The sequence below is a fragment of the Neomonachus schauinslandi genome, chromosome 7 (genome assembly GCF_002201575.2).
Source record: "Neomonachus schauinslandi chromosome 7, ASM220157v2, whole genome shotgun sequence".
Lineage (NCBI taxonomy): Eukaryota > Metazoa > Chordata > Mammalia > Carnivora > Phocidae > Neomonachus > Neomonachus schauinslandi.
Genome location: NC_058409.1, coordinates 5,541,326 through 5,560,116, shown reverse-complemented (window position 1 = coordinate 5,560,116; position 18,791 = coordinate 5,541,326). Strand labels below are relative to the sequence as shown.

Genomic DNA, 18,791 nt, shown 5'->3' with positions numbered 1-18,791 from the left:
CAGCGTTCCTGCTTGACCAAGTGGTGGGAAAACAAGCATTCTCATACATTGATGATAAGAATGCAGAATGGGGGGCGCCTGGGTGGCTCAGTCGTTAAGCGCCTGCCTTCGGCTCAGGTCATGATCCCAGGGTCCTGGGATCGAGCCCCACATCGGGCTCCCTGCTCCGCAGGAAGCCTGCTTCTCTCTCTCCCTCTCTCTCTCCCACTCCACCTGCTTGTGTTCCCTCTCTCGCTGTGTCTCTCTCTGTCAAAATAAATAAAATCTTTAAAAAAAAAAAAAAAGAATGCAGAATGGTACCGTTGGGGGGGGGGGGGGGGGGGGGCGGTGACTGGAATCTGTACTGTCTCACGAAAGTGCATCTGTGCTTATCCATTGTCTTAGTAACCTTGCTTGTAGCAACGTAGCCTCACAAAAGTGAAAAAAGACATATATACAGGACAGTTCATCTTGATATTCTCTATAATGTCAAAAGACTTGAACCACCCAAATGTCCATCAGTAGGAGTCTGCTCGAACAAACTAGTACTCTCCACCATGAAAGATTCTGAATGCACTGGAGTAGCTGTAGAACAGAAGAACAATCTAAAGATCTCTGTCTGCTGCCTGTAGGGTTTTTTTAAAGATTTTATTCATTGATTTGAGAGGGAGAGCGAGGGAGCACATGAGCTGGAGGGAGAGGGAGCAGGAGAGAGAATCTGAAGCAGACTGCACTGAGCCGACATGGGGTTCGATCTCACGACGGTGAGATCATGACCTGAGCTGAAACCAAGAGTCAGCTGCTTAACCAACTGAGCCCCTCAGGCGCCCCAGTACAGAACAGTTCTGTGTGTACTAGTTTATGGTAAGAAAGAAGGGGGCTGTGAAAATACACCCATAAGTGGAGGAACGTAACACATACACACGCACTACATGTGTGAGCTTTTACTTCCAGAAGGTAGCAATGTAAGGATAAAGCAGAATTCCCTTACTTCAGGAGAAAGAGAACAGGGTGGAGGAACCTAGGGATGGAAGTGAGATTTCATTCCTGGTTTTATAGCTTTGATTCTGAAGCCATGTGACTGTTTTAGATAGTTTAAAGAAAAAAAGAAGAAATCATCAAAATTGAAAATAAATAGAAACAAATGAACCTAAATATATTTCAAGATGGTGGCATACACACGTGGAGGAAGGAGTTACTTTAGGGCATTTTTTTTGGACAGTACATATCTACCAGGATGTAGTCTAAGGATATTAAAAAAAAAAAGTCATCTGCATTTAATAATCTTATCATTAGTGGTATTGTTATTTAAAACTGTTGTGTGGGGGCGCCTGGGTGGCTCAGTCGTTAAGCCTCTGCCTTCGGCTCAGGTCATGGTCCCAGGGTCCTGGGATCGAGCCCCACATTGGGTTCCTTGCTTAGCAGGGAGCCTGCTTCTCCCTCCCCCACTCCCCCTGCTTGTGTTCCCTCTCTCGCTGTGTCTCTCTCTATCAAATAAATAAAATCTTTAAAAATAAATAAATAAAAATAAATAAAACTGTTGTATGTGTATTGCAGGATAAAGCAAATAAGTAATTGTGTTACTGATACTAGAAACCAAGATTTTCACGGTAAGAAAAATATTAAAATTAAAGACATTAAGTGATAACACTATAATTTTTGAATTGGAAATAATGTGAACGCCTGGTTTCTTTTCCTTTTTCTAAAATAAGACAGAGCCCCTCTGTCCGTGGTAATGACAACCCAGTAACAAAGAATACCCCTTGTTCATGGAAAAGTTCCAGCTACTAAATGCAAAAGGAATGGCAAAATTACAATTTTACATCCTTAATAATGAATCTCTGTCCCATTCCATTCCACCCCCAGGCTACTTGAGGGTTATCTTTAAATGCCATTTTCCACTCAAAGGAACCAGGGATTATTCCAGGTTTAGGGCAGCAAACGTAGAAGGTGAATGTTACGCCAGAAAACAAGCGATTGAAGACTGCTGAGGTGATGTCAAAAGGACCCAGGTTCCTTCTTAACGGAAGTCTCCATATTCGAAAGTGAGACAGGAGCACCAAGGAAAGCGGACGCTGTTAAAGAGGCAACTTGCTCTTCAGAAAACCAAGTTTAAAAATTGATTCATCTTGCGGCTCCTGGGAGGTGCTCCGTCGGTTAAGGATCTGACTCTGATTTCAGCTCAGGTTTGATCTCAGGGTCGTGAGTTCAAGCCCCACATTGGGCTCCACAATGGGTGTGGAACCTACTTAAAAAAAAAAAAAATGACCTTAATGATTCATCTTGTGTTTTCTTTACACATTGTATTATTGCATAGTAACCAACCAGTTGGTGAAGGGAAGTTCTTATAAAAGAATTCCAGCTAATCGATGAATTACAGAATTAGAAAATCACTATTTTGTAACTGTTCATGAAATGACAGTCTTAGGCAGTGGTCACCAGTGGATGCTAAAATCAGCTGAAAGACATAGGGAGCTTTATAATGGATGGATGGAGCTGACAAAGCCTGAATCGACTGATCATGCTTGATGTCCATGAGAGCAGGAAAGGTGAACACTGCGTCCTCACGTTGGGGTGTGTTAGGAAGCACACAGCACCTTCTAAGATGTACTCTCACCAAAGCAGGTGGACCTAAATCTCACTGCTATTTCATAAGAAATGAACCAAGTAAAATGACACCAGGAGGAAACAAGCAGCCAAATTTAGAATGTGGGACATTCTATTAGACAGATAACCCAGTTTTGTCATTTTATGGCATTTTTAAAAAGTATGGTGGAGACTTCTGTTTTGGGCCAAAATAACATCAGATAATGAACTTGGTTTACTCTCCTGCCTGAAACAGTTAAGGAGAGACAACAGCAAAAATGCATGAAATCATGTTGTCAAGAAACAAGACAACAAGGGGCAGGGATCCCTGAGAAATGGCAAACAGAAGAGATGAGCTTAAAGTTTTAACCCCCCGCCCCCCTCCCCCCACCGGGTTCCTGCCCTGCTCAGTCCAAGTCTTGTTTTCCTCAGGGAGGGAGGGCTCTTTCCTTTTGGGGGTTGTGGTGGGTGTTTCAGATCCTCAGGGCAGTGCGCGCCGCCCTGGATTATCTAATCTTCCCTCCCTCCTTATGTTTGGTTTGCTTATCTGTAGAGTGGAGCTGAGAAATGTCCCCAGGTCACTGGCTGTATCTCAGAGTCACCTGCCGAGGTTTCTGTTCAGTGCATCTCTCTTGGGGGTGTGGGGAGGTGTTTTATGGTGGTTTCTGGGTTCCCTGGCTCTTGGGACTGTCACAACCCCTTTGCTCTTCCCTTTACCGCCTCCGCACAGCTGCTGAGTCTACGTCCGTTTAGAGTAACACTGCAGTTGGTGGTGTGACCCTACCTCCTCGTCGTCGTCTGGGGTTTGTGGGACACCCTTCCCACCTGCCTTTGTTAAAGTTGGTCTGGGCCTTTTCCTGAGGAAAGTTGGTAAGATTTAAAAATTACCCTGCTCCCACTGCCTTGTCCCAGTTAAAGGCCCCTCCACTCAGGTTTTTCTTCCTGTCTTTCCACTGAGCGACTCGGGTCAAAGCCGCCATGACCTATGTTTGCCGTCTCCAGTAGCCGGGTCTCAGTGTTCGTAATGCTTGACCTCAGACATCATACATCCCAACCTGCACTCTTCCAGCCTGCTCTCCCTGCATCTTCCCCGCAGCGTGAAATGGTGATTTGACTCTCTGAGCTGCACAGCCAAAACAATCTTGAATCAGAAGAACTAAGTTGGAAGTCTCACATTCCCTGATGTAGTAACTTACTAAAAAGCTGCAGTAATCCAAACAGTGTGGTGTGGGCATAAAGACGACAGACCAATGGAATAGAGTAGAGAACCCAGAAATAAAGCCTCGTATGTATGGTCAAATGATTTTTGACAAGGGTGCCAAAACTGTTCGGTGGGGAAAGGAGCTTTTTTTCCACAAATGGTTCTGGGGAAACTGGATATCCACATGACAGAAAATGATATTGGGCCCTTACACAAAAATTAACTCAAAATGGACCAGAGACGTCAACTCAAGAGCTAAAACTGTAACTCTTAGAACATAAAACATAGGGAGAAAGCTTCATAACACTGGATTTGGCAGTGATTTCTTGGAAATGACACCAATAGCACAAGTAATAAAAAAAAATAGGTAAATTGGACTACATGAAAATGCAAAACTTCTGTGCATCAAAGGTCATAATCAAGAGAATGAAAAGGCAACCCTCAGAATGGGAGAAAATATTTGCAAATCATGTCTCTGATAAAGGGTTAACCAGAATATATAAAGAACTACAACTTAACAGGTAAACAACCCATATTTAAAAACAAAAACGGGCAAAGGATGTGAAGAGACATTTCTCCAAAGATCTATGAATGGCCAATTAGCACAAGAAAAGATGCTCCACATTACTAATCATTAGGAAAATGAAAATCAAAACTATGGTGAGACCACCTCATACACATTAAGATGGTTACTATCAAAAAAAGAAAAAAAAAACAGTGCAAGAAACAAGACTCTTAACTACAGAGAACACACTGCTGGTCACCAGAGGGGAGGTGGGTGGGGGAATGGGAGAAACAGGTGATGGGGAGGAAGGTGTGCACTTGTCTCAATGAGCACTGGGTGGTGTGTGGAAGTGTTGAATCACTACATTGTACACCTAAAACTAATATTACACTGTATGCTAACTAACTAGAATTTAAATAAAAACTAAAAAAATAAGTGTTGGCAAGAATAGAGAGAAATTTGAGGCCTTGTGCCCTGTTGGTGGGAATGTAAAATTGTACAACTGCTATGGAAAGAAGAAGTATGGAGGTTCCTAAAAAAATTAAAAGTAGAATTACCACATGACCCAGCATTCCACTTCTTGATATACCCAAGGAAATGAAAGAAGAGAGATATTTGCACACCATGTTGATAGCAGTTTTTTTTTTGTTTTTTTTTTTTTTAAAGATTTTATTTATTTGACAGAGAATGAGAGAGAGCACATGAGAGGGAGGAGGGTCAGAGGGATAAGCAGACTCCCCGCCGAGCAGGGAACCTGATGTGGGACTCGATCCCGGGACTCCAGGATCATGACCTGAGCCAAAGGCAGTCGCTTAACCAACTGAGCCACCCAGGCACCCCGTTGATAGCAGTTTTATTCGCAATAGCTGATACATGGAAGCAACCCAGGTGTCCACCGACAGGTGAACGGATAAGCAGAATGTGGCATGTGCATACAATAGAATATCATTAGCCTTGAAAAGGAAGACAACTGCAATACGCTACAACACTGATGGACCTTGAGGACATACGCTAAGTGAAATACACCAGTCACAGAAAGACAAATACCTTATGGCTCCACTAACATGAGGTTCTTAGCATAGTCAAAATCATAAAGACAGAAAGTAGGACAGTTCTTGTTCTCAGGGGACTTCCTGGGTGACTCAGTCAGTTGGTGAGTGTCCTTCTTAATCAGAAATTGGTAGATTGGTAAGAAGACCTGGCACCTAAACATTTATGCTCCTAATAAGAAAGCTCCAAAATAATGTGAAGTGAAAACTAAGGGGATGCTGCAGAGAGAAGTAGACAGCCCTACAGTTACAGTCCAAGATTTCAGTATCCCTTTCTCAACAATTGAAAGGAATAAGTGGACAGAAAATCAGTGAGTATGTAAAAGATTTAAACAGACATCATCAGTTGACTTGAACTGATTGACATTTAAAGAACATTCCATCCAATCTTTTGACATGTACTCTGAGCCATAAAACAGGTCTCAATGGATTTAACAGGATTTGAGTCCTACAGAATATGTTCTCTGACCACTTGGAATTAAATCAGAAATCAGGGGCACCTGGGCGGATCAGTCGGTTGAGCGTCTGCCTTCGGTTTGGGTCATGCACCCAGGGTCCTGGGATCGAGCCCTTCGTCAGGCTCTCTGCTCAGTGGGGAGCCTGCTTCTTCCTCTCCCTCTCTGCCTGCTGCTCCCCCTGCTTGTGCGCTCTTTCTCTCTCTCTGACAAATAAAGTCTTAAAAAAATAAAAAATCAGAAATGGATAACAAAAATCTTGGGAAAACTCTTAAAAGTTTAGAAACTAACTTTTAAATAAGGCATGGGATAAAAGATAAAAGGGAAATGAATCATTTGAACCGAATGAAAATGAAAACACAGAATATCAAAATTTTTAAGATTCCACTAACGCAGTGCCTATAAGTTCTGAAATCAGTACATCAGCTTATACCTTAAGAAACTGGGGAAGAAGAGCAAATAAAATCCAAAGTAAACAGAAGAAAGGAAATAATAACATCAGAGCAGCAGTCGGTGAACTAGAAAAGAGAAAAATGGGGGCTCTAAGAAAAAATCAATAAAATTGATAAGCCTCTGGCCAAACTGATCAGGAGGAAAAGAGAGAAAGCACAAATTAGCAAAATCAAAAATGACAGCAATGACTTCACTACAGATTATAAGGGTAGTAAGTGAGTATTATGAACAATTCTATGGCAACTAATACGAAATGGACAGACTCCATGAAAGACCCCTAATGAACGAAGCGCATTCAAGAAGAAAAAATAAACAGCCCTGTATCTATCAGGAAAACTGCATTTGTAGTCTAAAACCTTTCAAAAAAAAGAAACCTCAAGGCAGATGGTTTCTCTTGGGTTCTATCAAACATTTAAGGAAGAAAAATACAAACTCCAGAAAATTGAAAAGGCAGGAATACCTCCCATTTCATCCTGTAAAGCCAGCAACATCTGATACCAAAACTAGACAAAAACGTTAGAAAACAGAAAACTATAGACCAGAATCCCTCTTGAACAAAAATGTAAAAATTCTAAAGAAAATTTTAGCAAATCATACCCAACAATATATAAGAAGGATAATTCATCATGACCAGGTGGTGTTGATCCCAGGAATGCAAGGCTGTTCTAACACTAAGAAATTAATCGATGTAATTTACCATATTAACAAACCAAAAGAAAAGGAAAACTGTACATCTCAGTAGATGGAGGAAAAAACACTTGCCAAAATCCAACATCTCCTCCTGATTTTAAAACTTTTTGCAAACTAGGCATAAAAGATAACTTCCTTAAACTGATGAGGGGCATCAGTGGAAAGCTAGAAGCTGTACCGTCACAGTAAGTGGTGGAAGATGAGAGCCTTTTCAAGATTAGAAACAGTAGAAGGATTTGTGCTCTGATGACTTTTATTTCCACATTGTACTACAAGTTCTAACCAGCACAACAAGGATAAAGAAAATAAATAGGACACCTGGGTGGCTCAGTCGTTAAGCGTCTGCCTTCGGCCCAGGTCATGATCCCAGGGTGTTGGGATTGAGCCCCACATCGGGCTCCCTGCTCAGCTGGGAGTCTCCTTCTCCCTCTGCCTCTGCCGCTCCCCCTGCTTGTGCGCGCGCTCTCTCTCTCTCTCTCTGTCAAATAAATAAAATCTTAGAAATATATATATCAGGGGCGCCTGGGTGGCTCAGTTGGTTAAGCGACTGCTTTCGGCTCAGGTCATGATCCTGGAGTCCCGGGATCGAGTCCCGCATCGGGCTCCCTGCTCGGTGGGGAGTCTGCTCCTCCCTCTGACCCTCATCCCTCTCATTCTCTCTCTCTGTCATTCTCTCTCTCTCAAAAGTAAATAAAATTTAAAATATATATATATATATATATCAAATTGTATACTTCCAATATATGCAGTTTAAGTCAATTCTATTTCCACAGGCTAAAGATACATATATGATAGAGGGGACTCTCACAGATTAAGAAAAACTTGATGGGAACAGCAACCAAATGCAATGTTCGGACTTTGTGTCCTGAGTCAAACAAGCCAACTGTATAAAAAGACATTCTGGGGGCCCCTGGGTGGCTCAGCCGGTTAAGCGGCCAACTCTTGATTTCGGCTCAGGTCCTGATCTCAGGGTCATGAGATCAGGTCGGGCTCCACACTCAGCAGGGGTGTGGGGGGGTCTCTCTCCCTCTGCTCCTCCCCCACTCGCACATGTGCAAGCTTACGCACTCTCAAACCTTTTTTAAATAATAGACATTTTCGAGAGAACTGGGGAAATTATAGTATAGTCTGAGTATTTGATAGTGTTATTAACTATTGTTAATTTTGTCAGATGAGACAGTGGCAGCAAACGAAAGCCCCTATCTGTAAGACATAGTGACAATTTTATGGGTGAAATGCTTTGTCATATGCTCTGAAATCCTCTAGCACAGTTAAAGAGGTGGGGACAGATGGAAAATATTAGTAAAATATTGAGTATCGAAGGTGGATGATGGATAGATACATAGAGGTTCATGGACTTATTTTCTTTTGTGTATTTTTAAATTCCCCCTAAAATTTTTGTGTTTCTATGATTTTTTTTAATCCTCAGGATATAAAATCCAAGGTCTCCCCTTCTCAGCCCCCACCGTCCCCCCTCCAGCCCACCATCTGCCTCTTCCCACAGTTCAAGATTTGCTTGTGTGTAGAGTGACCACCTGTCCCAGCGTGCCTGTTTGCACCCACTGTCCCGTGTAATTACTGATAGGGCCCTCTGACTCTCAGAACATTCTGTTTTGCACGATCAAATGTATGCTCGTCCTAGCAATATCGAATCGTTTCCTTCATAGTCCTGTGCTTCACACGTATTTATCTTTAATAGATTTCCTTTGTCCAGAAGTCCCCCTCCTGCCCCCTGTGCTTTTCCTGATCGGATTCCTTCCCACTGGTGTTCCACATCTCAGCTCAGACATCCTCTCCCCAAGCCTTCCTGATGTTCCTCCTCTGCCCCGTCCCCCCCTAGCCCCCCGCCCGAGTTGGGTTGCCCGCCCTGTGCCGCCACACCACCCAGGCATGCTCTCCTGTACAACACTCAGTCACAGTGTGTTTACTGGGGGCACCTGGGTGGCTCAGTCGTTAAGCATCTGCCTTCGGCTCAGGTCATGATCTCAGGGTCCTGGGATCGAGCCCTGCGTCGGGCTCCCTGCTCAGCAGGAGTCAGCTTTTCCCCCTCACTCTCCCTCTGTGCTCTCTCTCTCTCAAATAAATAAATAAAATCCTTTTTAAAAGTAAAATAAAATGTGTCTACTGGTCTGTTTCCCAATTCAGTTGGCTTTTCAAGATCCGGGGGCACTGTCTCTTCACCTGTGAGTCTTTGGTGTCTAGCAGTGTCTGCCAAAATGTGGGATCAACCCTTTCACACAGCTCACCCCTGGAAAGATAAATGCACCTCCCTAAGCTCACGGAGCATTGTAGAGGCAGAGACGGAAGGACAGCTTGTGACCGCCTCTCTCCTGCCGCACTTGGCACCGTGATGAGCAATCTTGGGGGCGCTGGAGGTTCCTTTTACTAAGACAGAGCTTATCCTTCTGATTGTCTCCAGAACTGTTAGTGCTGTGGTTGTGGCTCTGACAGGTACAAGAAGTAGATTTCAATAATGCTGTAGTATTTCAAAGCTTTATTAAATACAGGAACGCAGCAGTGGTCATGACACCCAGGTGGGTTTTTTTTTCACTATATATACTTTTTAATTATTCAACCAGAATAATTCAGTAATTCAATTCAGAAGGCTGAATCTATGGAAAAACTGCCAGTTTTTCTCATTTTTTAATCGCTTTGTTAGAATCCTTTCCTGTGGTACAACGTGGAGAATGTTGTGGGATAACAAGGGCTTTATACATTTAATGATTTTAAAATAAAGGATGTCATCCAGAGGTCTTGCATTAATGTCTGTTTTTCTTTGTAATTGTCATAGCGTCGTCTTGGAGATGCCGCCAAGAAAGCCATCAGCAAACTGACCACCAGAACAGTAAAAAAGGGTGATAAGGTATAGTAGTGAAATAACTTTAACACTATGAAAATGATAAAGTAGTTTTGCTTTTGATTTGGTGGGAGAGAACACACCCTAATCATTTGTGTCTCATGTTAGGTGATTCTTTTTCTCCAAGTATATGCTCTAATGCTTCATTTTAAACTAGCCTCCCTTTGAACTCTTACTCTTAGCATGCCTCATTTGGAGGCCTTCCCTAGAGTCTCTGACTTTCCTGGACTTCCAGGGCTCCTGCCATTATTAGCTGCACTGGTCTGCTTACAGTCCCTTAGCTGTGGTGTCCCACTCCAGAGCTTTCTCCCTTGCAGCCAAGGATGCCTTCGGGCAGAACCCTAATGGGTCAGTTGGTGCACTCGGTGGCCAGGAATATGTGTTCTCTTCCCTGTGCTTCCTTTGTGTTTTAGTCCCTCGCCAGTTCGCCAGAGAGCAGGAGACTCACGTCTCGAGAGAGTGTCATTCAGAAGGTGCTTTCTGTCCAGTGGGCCAGACAGTTGGAAGGAAGCTCCCAGTGTGTCCGGGTTGGGCCCTTGGCTTGCGCGGACCAAGTGAGAAAGCCAGTGACTGAGGCTGTGGCTGAGACGGCTCATCAGAGCTCCCCGGTCGGGCCTCGCATTACGTGGAATCCGCTTCTGCTCCATAAGGACAAAACAGCAGCTTGATGTTAGACCCTACATTCCATATATTCAGTTACGTAGAGGGCAAAAGTTGCACCTCTAAAGGCGTAAACCCAAAGCTGTTTTCTACCCCACATCCAGCTCTCACATTTTGACAAGCAGCTCTGGGAGGGTAATTTCAGACAATTCTCCATCCTCTGTAGTTTCACCACTTCCTTGACTTCACCCGTTTTTATTCCCACCGTCTTGACACAGCTCTGGAAGGTGGAGACATTTTCAGCGAACTTCAGTGAACACTAAGCAAAGAAACAAGTAAAAACATTTGGAGAAAATAAAAGCAGCACAGGAAAGCTGTCCTATAGCCCCAGAGAAGTGGTCACCCTCTTGGCCTGGTGGCCTTCAGCTGCCACATTAATTGGAAATTCCCCAGAATTTTTACCCATCCTACGTTGTCCTTCAGGCTAACACCAAACCATCTTTCCTTATTCAAACCAACACCTCTTCCAAGTTTGTGCCTCCTGGACCTACCCAGAGTCGTCCCACTGAGTTTCAGTCCACGTGGCCATGACACAGCAGATAGTCTCCCCTTTCCTGGCTTAGGTTCCTGGTAATGCTCTATTTTATGACAACTCGGGGGAGTCCCTTCCCGGCACAGAAGAGGAAGGAAGCCAGTTAACCTGGATGACCAAACACCTAGCTGACTCTTCCTGGCTCTTCATAAAGACCCAGTATTGAGTTGGGCCATGACTGTTCTCCACCCCAAACCTGTGACCAGCTCCCGTCACTGGGGCTTGGTCTTTTGGGGGCTCACCATCTTTTCTGCCTGTACTTAGATGAGTGATCAGAGGACGACCCACACTGTGGAGGGTTGCTGTGAAGCCCACTGAGCCAGAACAGTGATGCCGCGGTGGTGGGAGGGGGAGGAGGGTGTCCACGGTGACCGTGGATTTGAATCTTGAAAAACAAGTAAGAATTCTGACTTCTAAGACCTTTCACAGAATTAGTACTGTTACAGCATAGTTTAAAAACGAGGTAGAGTGGTTTCCATATCACTTGGGTCAATGCAGGTAAGCAAATGAAAACATATCAAAGCTCTTCATAACTGTTCACTTGGTAGTCGCTTGCTTACCGTACTTGCCACAGGAAGATGCCTAGCTGGATTGCCTCCTCCGTTTATGTATAGCTTTGGTTTGAGCACGTGACTCTCGTGCCTGTGCTTGCCTTGCAGGAAACAGACCCCGACTTCGATCACTGCGCAGTCTGCATCGAGAGCTACAAGCAGAACGATGTGGTGCGGATCCTCCCCTGCAAGTATGTCAGGCTCCTTTGTCTAAAAGAGGATGATGCTCCTGTGGTGTGTGTGTCTACCCCTCAGAGGGGGGATCCCACTTGCCTTCGGGAGCTGCCTCACCCACGGCTCTGGTGGCAGGCAGAGGCGCGGTGGCCCGTTAGCCATGGTGGGAGTGGCGGCTGGCATGAGCCCGCCTTGGCACAAACTGACTGCAGAGCCTCCTCTGCTTGTGAGAAACACGGGGAAAACCTGGGGGTATATCGTAGCCTAAGACCATTGCGGGCAGGAATGTTCAATTCTGTGAGAGGGCGCGTGAAGGACGCTGGGGTCGCACGATCCAGAAATGGCAGAGTCGAAGTAAAGGTCCACCTCTACTGCTCCTTGTATCGGACCCCGCTCACCTGCGTGTGGTGCTCTAGAAAGAGCAAATGTTCTTTAGAAACATGCTGATTGGAAAAATACAGAACCGCCTACTGAGAAGCCTAAAAATCAGACTTTTCCTCTTCTTTCTCCCCTCCCTTAAAACACATGCACACCACTCTGACCACCTAGTAACACAGAACACGTGAACAAATAAAATAACTGTCAGTGGTTGTCTCCCTGAGGCTACCAGTACCATTTTATTCCCAAAGTCATCTATTTTGAACCTAGAAAGACCTGTGAGGAGTTTTCTTTTTCTTTAATCATAGAACCTAAGAATAATTCCATATGCTGAAACAGAAAACCAGATTCTAGAAGTCAAGTCAATCTAGTTTACATTTAAAGGAAAATCTACAAAACTAACAGGAAGCTGTCCTGTAGAAAATTGCGTAATTACCAGATTTCCTTCAGCTGCCGTCATTTATGGCTTAAAACATGAGGCTGAAGGAAATACACATCCAAACACAAACCAGGAAGATCAGTAGGTACATTATAAAGCATTATCCACCCCTAGCTGCTTTTTAAACATCTTTTCACCTGCACGGATCTCCTCTGACACCAGAATCACCAGGAAGAAGCCAAGTCTTTCCAAATTCTGTCTTCTATTTCAGGCCAGGGTCCCCCCTCCAGAGGAACCATCTGGACCCAAGAACAAAGGCCTCTGAAACCATTCGTGGTTGTTGGTAACAAGAGAGTGTCTTCCTCAGGGGAGCCTCGGCCAAATATAGACTCCTCTGGAAGCTTGCCCCCGTCCTCCCCGCCCCCTGAGCATTGGCTATTCCAAAGTTTCATTCTTAGTTCTCTTTTTTTCTTAACTTAGTCCAGTGCTCTCCAAACCGGACGGTGTGTCGGAATCAGTGGGTGGCGTTCAGAAACACATCCCGGAGCCCGGGCATGTGGCTTTTAATAGTCACCTGAGCAGCACTGCAACGGCATGCCCCTCCGTCAGAGTCCTCGCGTTTCTGGGGCTGCACCTGTGTCCGCGGTCTGCTTTTGGATATTAGAATTTGGGCAAACTTAAGGACATTTCTCTGTGCCCACGGTTAGGGCACGGCGCCCTCGGTTGGTTGTGTTCCGTTGCCGGGTCCCTGTCTGACTCTATGTTAGAGTCCCCCTTCTGCTCTGGAGCAGGGTGCTGTCTGGTATGCATACACCTTAAGCCTCAGCAAGTTGTAGCTTTCGCTGAGGTGTGTCTCACACCCTGCTCAGCAAAACCGTTCACCTCACTGAAATGGTACCAACCACCCGATTCTCAGGTATATTAAAAATTAACTTTGCCCATTGAGCAACGTTCTGTGGGACCGGAATCGACAACTTTTCACCTAGAACAAGGTTTCTGAGCCTTGGTACTGTTGACGTTTGGGACCAGATAATCCTTTGTGGGGGCCGGGGGCGGGGCGGCCATCCTGGGCATCACAGGATCTTTAGCGGTGTCCCTGGCCGCACCCACTAGATGCCCGTAGCAGCCCAGCCCCACACACAGTTGTGACGACCATTGACCTAGAGGATGGCCTCGCCCAGATCTCCATCTTCACTTCAGATCTTCCGCACACCTCTGGTTTCCGGGGACCCCCTCTAGGATCCTTCCAAATGAATTCTGGCCTTGAGCTGCCGCCTCCTTTCTTCCCCAGGACACCCTGCCCTTCCTCTTTTGTCTGTAGGGCTTTGAAACCGAGCAGAGGGGTGACTCCGCTACCTCTCCCTTGAGCTCTCGTGCCCAACAGTGCCAGAGCCTCCCTGCCTCCCAGGGGACTCCCGGCGGCCCCTCAGCCGCGCCTGGAGTGCTACCCAGAGCCCGTCTATTTCCCTGGTTGGCTCTCCTTGTTCGTTCTCCTTTAAACACCTTAGCTCATCTCTTTGTTCCTCACTCTGGCTGGATAGCTAGCTTCCCCAGCTGCTTCACAGAGAAAGTCGTGGTTGTTTGACCCTGAAATTGCCTCCGCTTCCCGGCCCTGAGCTTTCGGGTGCACCTGCCTCCCCACCCAGCCTTGCAGCATCCCCCATCGGGAGGGAGGAGGGCCCCCTTTGTTCCGATGTGTTCTTTCCACCTCGGCCTCCACGTGCCAATCCCATCCCGTCCTCAGGGACCTTGCTCTGTTGACTCTCTGCTCCTGCCAGTTTTTGTTCCTTCTGTCTCTGACATTTCGTCATACTCAAGCCCGTCCTATGCCAGTTTCATAAGCCATCGCCAAACACCGCCCTGTGGCTCCTCCCTTCACAGCCAGACTTGGGGAAGGAGATGTGCTCGTTGTCCCTTCTTCACCTGAGTGAGGGACCAAGGAAAGCCCAGGTGCCTTTGCTTCTGTCCGTCCTTAACTTTGAACAAGCCTATCTGGAGACTGAACTGAGACTTTCTATCTATAGAGAGCAGCTCTCTATAGATTGCTGCCCTTTTGCTGCATGACCTTTCCTTTTCCTCTTCTGTCACATTAATTTACTGTGGACAGATGGCACTTGGCATTGCTTGGGGCCTCCTCCTCGTGTCCTTTGATTACAGCTGATCATCCTTGGACATTAGCCAGCACGTTCTAGAAGCTATCACCTTATTTAGACCTCTTGTTTAAAGCTCAGCCACAGCATTTTTTTTTTAGTAGTTAGAAGTACTTTTCAGGGGGCGCCTGGGTGGCTCAGTCCATTAAGCGTCTGCCTTCAGCTCAGGTCATGATCCCGGGGTCCTGGGATCGAGCCCCGCGTCGGGCTCCCTGCTCAGCGGGGAGCCTGCTTCTCCCTCTCCCTCTGCTGCTCCCCCTGCTTGTGCTTTCTCTCTGTGTCAAATAAATGGATAAAATCTTTAAAAAAACAAAAAAAGTACTTTTCAGAAGTAGAGTGCCACTGTTCAGATCAACGTATGTCCAGGATGCCACTTTGGGAGCCTAAAAGGGGTCCATCCTGTGGCCACTGCTGGAGGCATCGCTGGGGTGCCCCCACCTCGAGGGAGGGCCTGTTCAAACAGCGTCTGCTGCCGGCCCAGCGACGGGGAAGAGTTCTCGTCTCTGACCTTTCGTAATCCTGGATCCTTTTATATTTGCCAGGTTCTTGCACGTCACCAAGAGGCTTCGGAGCTGTGAGAACAACTCCGCTTCAGTGTACCCTCCTGCCCCCCCCCCCCCCGGCCACCACTCTACTCTGCTCTCTCTAGTTCGTGACATGTGCGGGAAGGAGGCAAGGGGAGGGCGCCCTACTACCAGTTTCGTTCCACATTCTGTACCCTAGAGTATTTCTTGCAGGAATAAAGAACTTTTGTGTCGAAGTTCCGATCTGCTTGTCCTTTCCACGTTTCACTGGTCCTCAGCACATCATCTGCTTTCCATCCCAGTACACCCCTCGGCCCCAAATTCGTCAGGCCCTTTTCTGCTTTCATGTGTGTTTTGATGACTCGAGTCTTTTGTAACCGTGGGAAGGGCTTCTCTTCAAGGTCTGGCTGGCCACACGTGCCGCCCACTGAGGTGTCCGTGGGGGCCCGGGGTACACCTGCGAGCTAGTCAGAGGTCACTGGTGCTGGGACTGCCGACACCGGAGGCCTGCGCGCACGTTCTGACCGTTTATTGGGATAGCGTGGGAAACGTTAACGTTACTTCGTCTGAGTGTGTTTTTAGTAGTACCTTACATTTGCGTGCTGCTGAGTGTTTTCTGAGTGTTCCACGACAGCTCGCCACTGGCTGCTCCAAGCAGCCTCACAGGGTAGCGCGCGCCTTCCCCACTACTCCTCCTGGCAGCTTGCTGCTGACACAGCCGGGAGGCAGGCTGAGTCTGCAGCTGCAGAAAGTGTGTCTGGGAGGAAGGGGGTGGCCGCCGCCGAGCTTCGTGCACCAGTGATGCAAGAGGGTATGGGAATGGGTGAGGAGGACGGGAAGGCGCACAGGGTAGTTACCCACCAAGATCATAGCAGCGACCCCCAAGGAGGCTGGGGGGTCTGCATCAGAGGGCCCATAGGTGAACAAGGAAGCTGCCAGACTGTTTTCAGACGAGAGGGGCATGCATGGGAGCCAGGCCGACAACCTCCCCATCTTCCCCCCAGGTGAACTGCAGGAACCGGGCTGTTGGGGAATCTGTCAAAGGAGGGAGGGGGCAGGTAGCCGACTGGGGTGGGGGTCAATAGTAGGAGAGCCATGGCGTTGACCCATAGTCAAAAGGAAAGGATTTTTTTTGTTTTAAGAAAAACTATTTTCGGGCGCCTGGGTGGCTCAGTTGGTTAAGCAGCTGCCTTCGGCTCAGGTCATGATCCTGGAGTCCCTGGATCGAGTCCCGCATCCGGGCTTCCTGCTCGGCAGGGAGTCTGCTTCTCCCTCTGACCCTCCCGACCCTCCCCCCTCTCATGCTCTCTCTCTCTCAGTCTGTCTCTCAAATAAATAAATAAAATCTTAAAAAAAAAAAAAAAAGAAAAACTATTTTCTTCAGATTTTGAGCTAGCTAGGGAAGGGAGACATTCTTGGTTTGACCCTGGAGACCCAGTTAGTCTGTTGTCCATTACAGTACCGCAAGGGGGGGGTGGAGGGACACTGTCTTTCACATCGACAAACCTCTAAGGGAGCAGTTTAGAAGCCCAACATAGGAAAAATCCACCCTACGCTAACCAGACCCTCAGAGCTCTACGGGCCAGAAGTTAGGCAGATGCACCCTTGTAAGGGGGGGGTGGGGATCCTGTCACTTAGTCAACGTAAAGGGGTCCACATCCCCAGAAAGATTAGAAGCCTTGTGCTAGTCTTGGCCAGACTATAGTGAGCACTGGCACAGTTGACTGCTGCTGGGGTGTAGACCCTGGCTCTGAAAGCGCCCGCCCAGTGGGTCCCTGTAGGCAGGAGCCCTTCCCCCGCCCCCCTTGGAGCACTCTCCTACGAGGATAGAGGAACAAGAAGTGGACGTGCCTTGTGTGTACTAAATGAATTTCGGGCTCACCTACGGTTTGGTGACTTTTGCCCTTTAAGTAAAAACCTGCAGGTTTAAATATAAGCCTTCCAGGATGAGGAGGTTCTAGTTCACTGCACTGATAAATTCAGTCTTCGAGATCTTTATTCTTACCCGAAGAAATGAGTGCAGGGTCACCAAGTGGCAGTAGGTAGGCGCATATGCATTGTTGAGGTTGAAGCTGTAAGCCTGCATGTTTCTTCCAAATCCCAGTTAAATCAGCGAGATGTTTAGACCTCCTACTTTTTTTGGATCAAAACTGCATTTTTAAACAGCTGTATATAACTATTTATAAGCCACATGTAAATTATAAATTCATAAAGTTGCAAAGGCATACCATGTTTCAATTTGATCTCTTTCTTAAAATTTCTTTTATCAATAACCGAGACTCCAAGCATAGTTCCTCTGAGGTGCCCAGACTGTGTGTCCTGGCACCCACCTCTCTCCGTCTCTGGCCAGGATGCTGAGGCTTCATTTTTAGCTTCCACCACAGCCCCCTCAAAGTCTCTCCCTTCCGCAAGGCACAGTTCCCTTTTCTAAGAATGCGAGACTCTCCATGACTGACTTCTTTTCTGTCACAAGGATGTGACTTTCCACTCTCCTGAATAAAAAAAAAATCACCCATCCTCTCTCTCTCCCCTTCACATTTCCACTGAAAACTGTTGACTCAGTGTCACTTGATTCCTAGGTACCTTTCATCTCCAAAATACTCCCAACCACCCTGTAACTTTCACAAACATTTAACATAGATTACTTAGAAGTCTTTTTAAATAATGTTCTAAATGACATTGAAACCAAGTTCCGTGAAACCAATTCGTGGTTGTGCAGAAAACTCTTTTCATTCAACCCTTGCTTCGTATCTTCTTGAATTTCCCTTCTTCCTACTCTAGCTGTTGTAGAAAGCGTAACTGATAGATAAGGTATAGTTTGTTTCCTGGGCATCTGCCTTAGGCTCAGGTCATGGTCCCAGAGTCTGAGTACTGCATCGGGCTCTCTGCTCAGTGGGGAGCCTGCTTCTCCCTCTCCCTCTGCCTGCCATTCTGCCTACTTGTGTGCGCTCTCTCTCTCTCTCTTTGTTAAATAAATAAAATGTTTAATGAAAAAAAAGGTATAGTTTGTTTCATTCTTAATAAATATCCTAAGTTTCTTCAAGTGCTGAAATAAAAAGACCAAACTGCCAAGTACCACTTATCAGTTCTCATCACACAGATTGGGGTCAGGAGGTTTTCTGCCAGCCATATTTTAACATCCCCAATATTTGTCTCTTGGAACTTGCCAGTATGTCCGAAAGGGGGGAGAAACAGGCTAACTAAAAATTCCATTTCTTTGGATCTAATAGTTGTTCAGTATTTGATCTGTGATACAATGCTCTGTGTTTTTTTTTTTTTATAGGCATGTTTTCCACAAGTCCTGCGTGGATCCCTGGCTTAGTGAACATTGTACCTGTCCAATGTGCAAACTTAATATTTTGAAGGCCCTGGGAATTGTGGTATGTTTCCTATATGGTCACTACTTTTTGCGTGTGAGCTAGCATCACAGAGGTGGGTGTTAAGTCTCCCGCGAGAACACGGGCTTTCTCTGCCACATGGCCTTTCTTCCACATTCCTTAGAGTCCAGCCCGTCTTGGGGAACTCCCAGAAGAGAAGATAAAGAACTGAACTCGTCCACTCAGAGGTGTGCTTCCATTGGGTGGTGGAAATATGAAGAATGGCAGTGGAGAGAGGGACAGGGTTTGCTTTCGTTCCGGTATTATCTTTTTTTTTTTTTAAGGACTAGA

The 18,791-nt window shown here is 46.3% G+C and overlaps 1 protein-coding gene across 3 annotated transcripts in view; it reads left to right on the top strand.

Annotated features, from left to right (window-relative positions):
• RNF130 (ring finger protein 130) overlaps window positions 1–18,791 on the top strand; it is a 107,166-nt gene that overhangs the window by 75,808 nt on the left and 12,567 nt on the right. For all 3 annotated transcript variants that reach the window (XM_021689911.2, XM_044916777.1, XM_021689912.2), the window contains exons 4-6: window positions 9,710–9,781; window positions 11,627–11,709; window positions 18,407–18,503. In XM_021689911.2, the coding sequence (XP_021545586.1) occupies window positions 9,710–9,781; window positions 11,627–11,709; window positions 18,407–18,503 (252 nt within the window). The remainder of the gene's footprint in view (window positions 1–9,709; window positions 9,782–11,626; window positions 11,710–18,406; window positions 18,504–18,791) is intronic.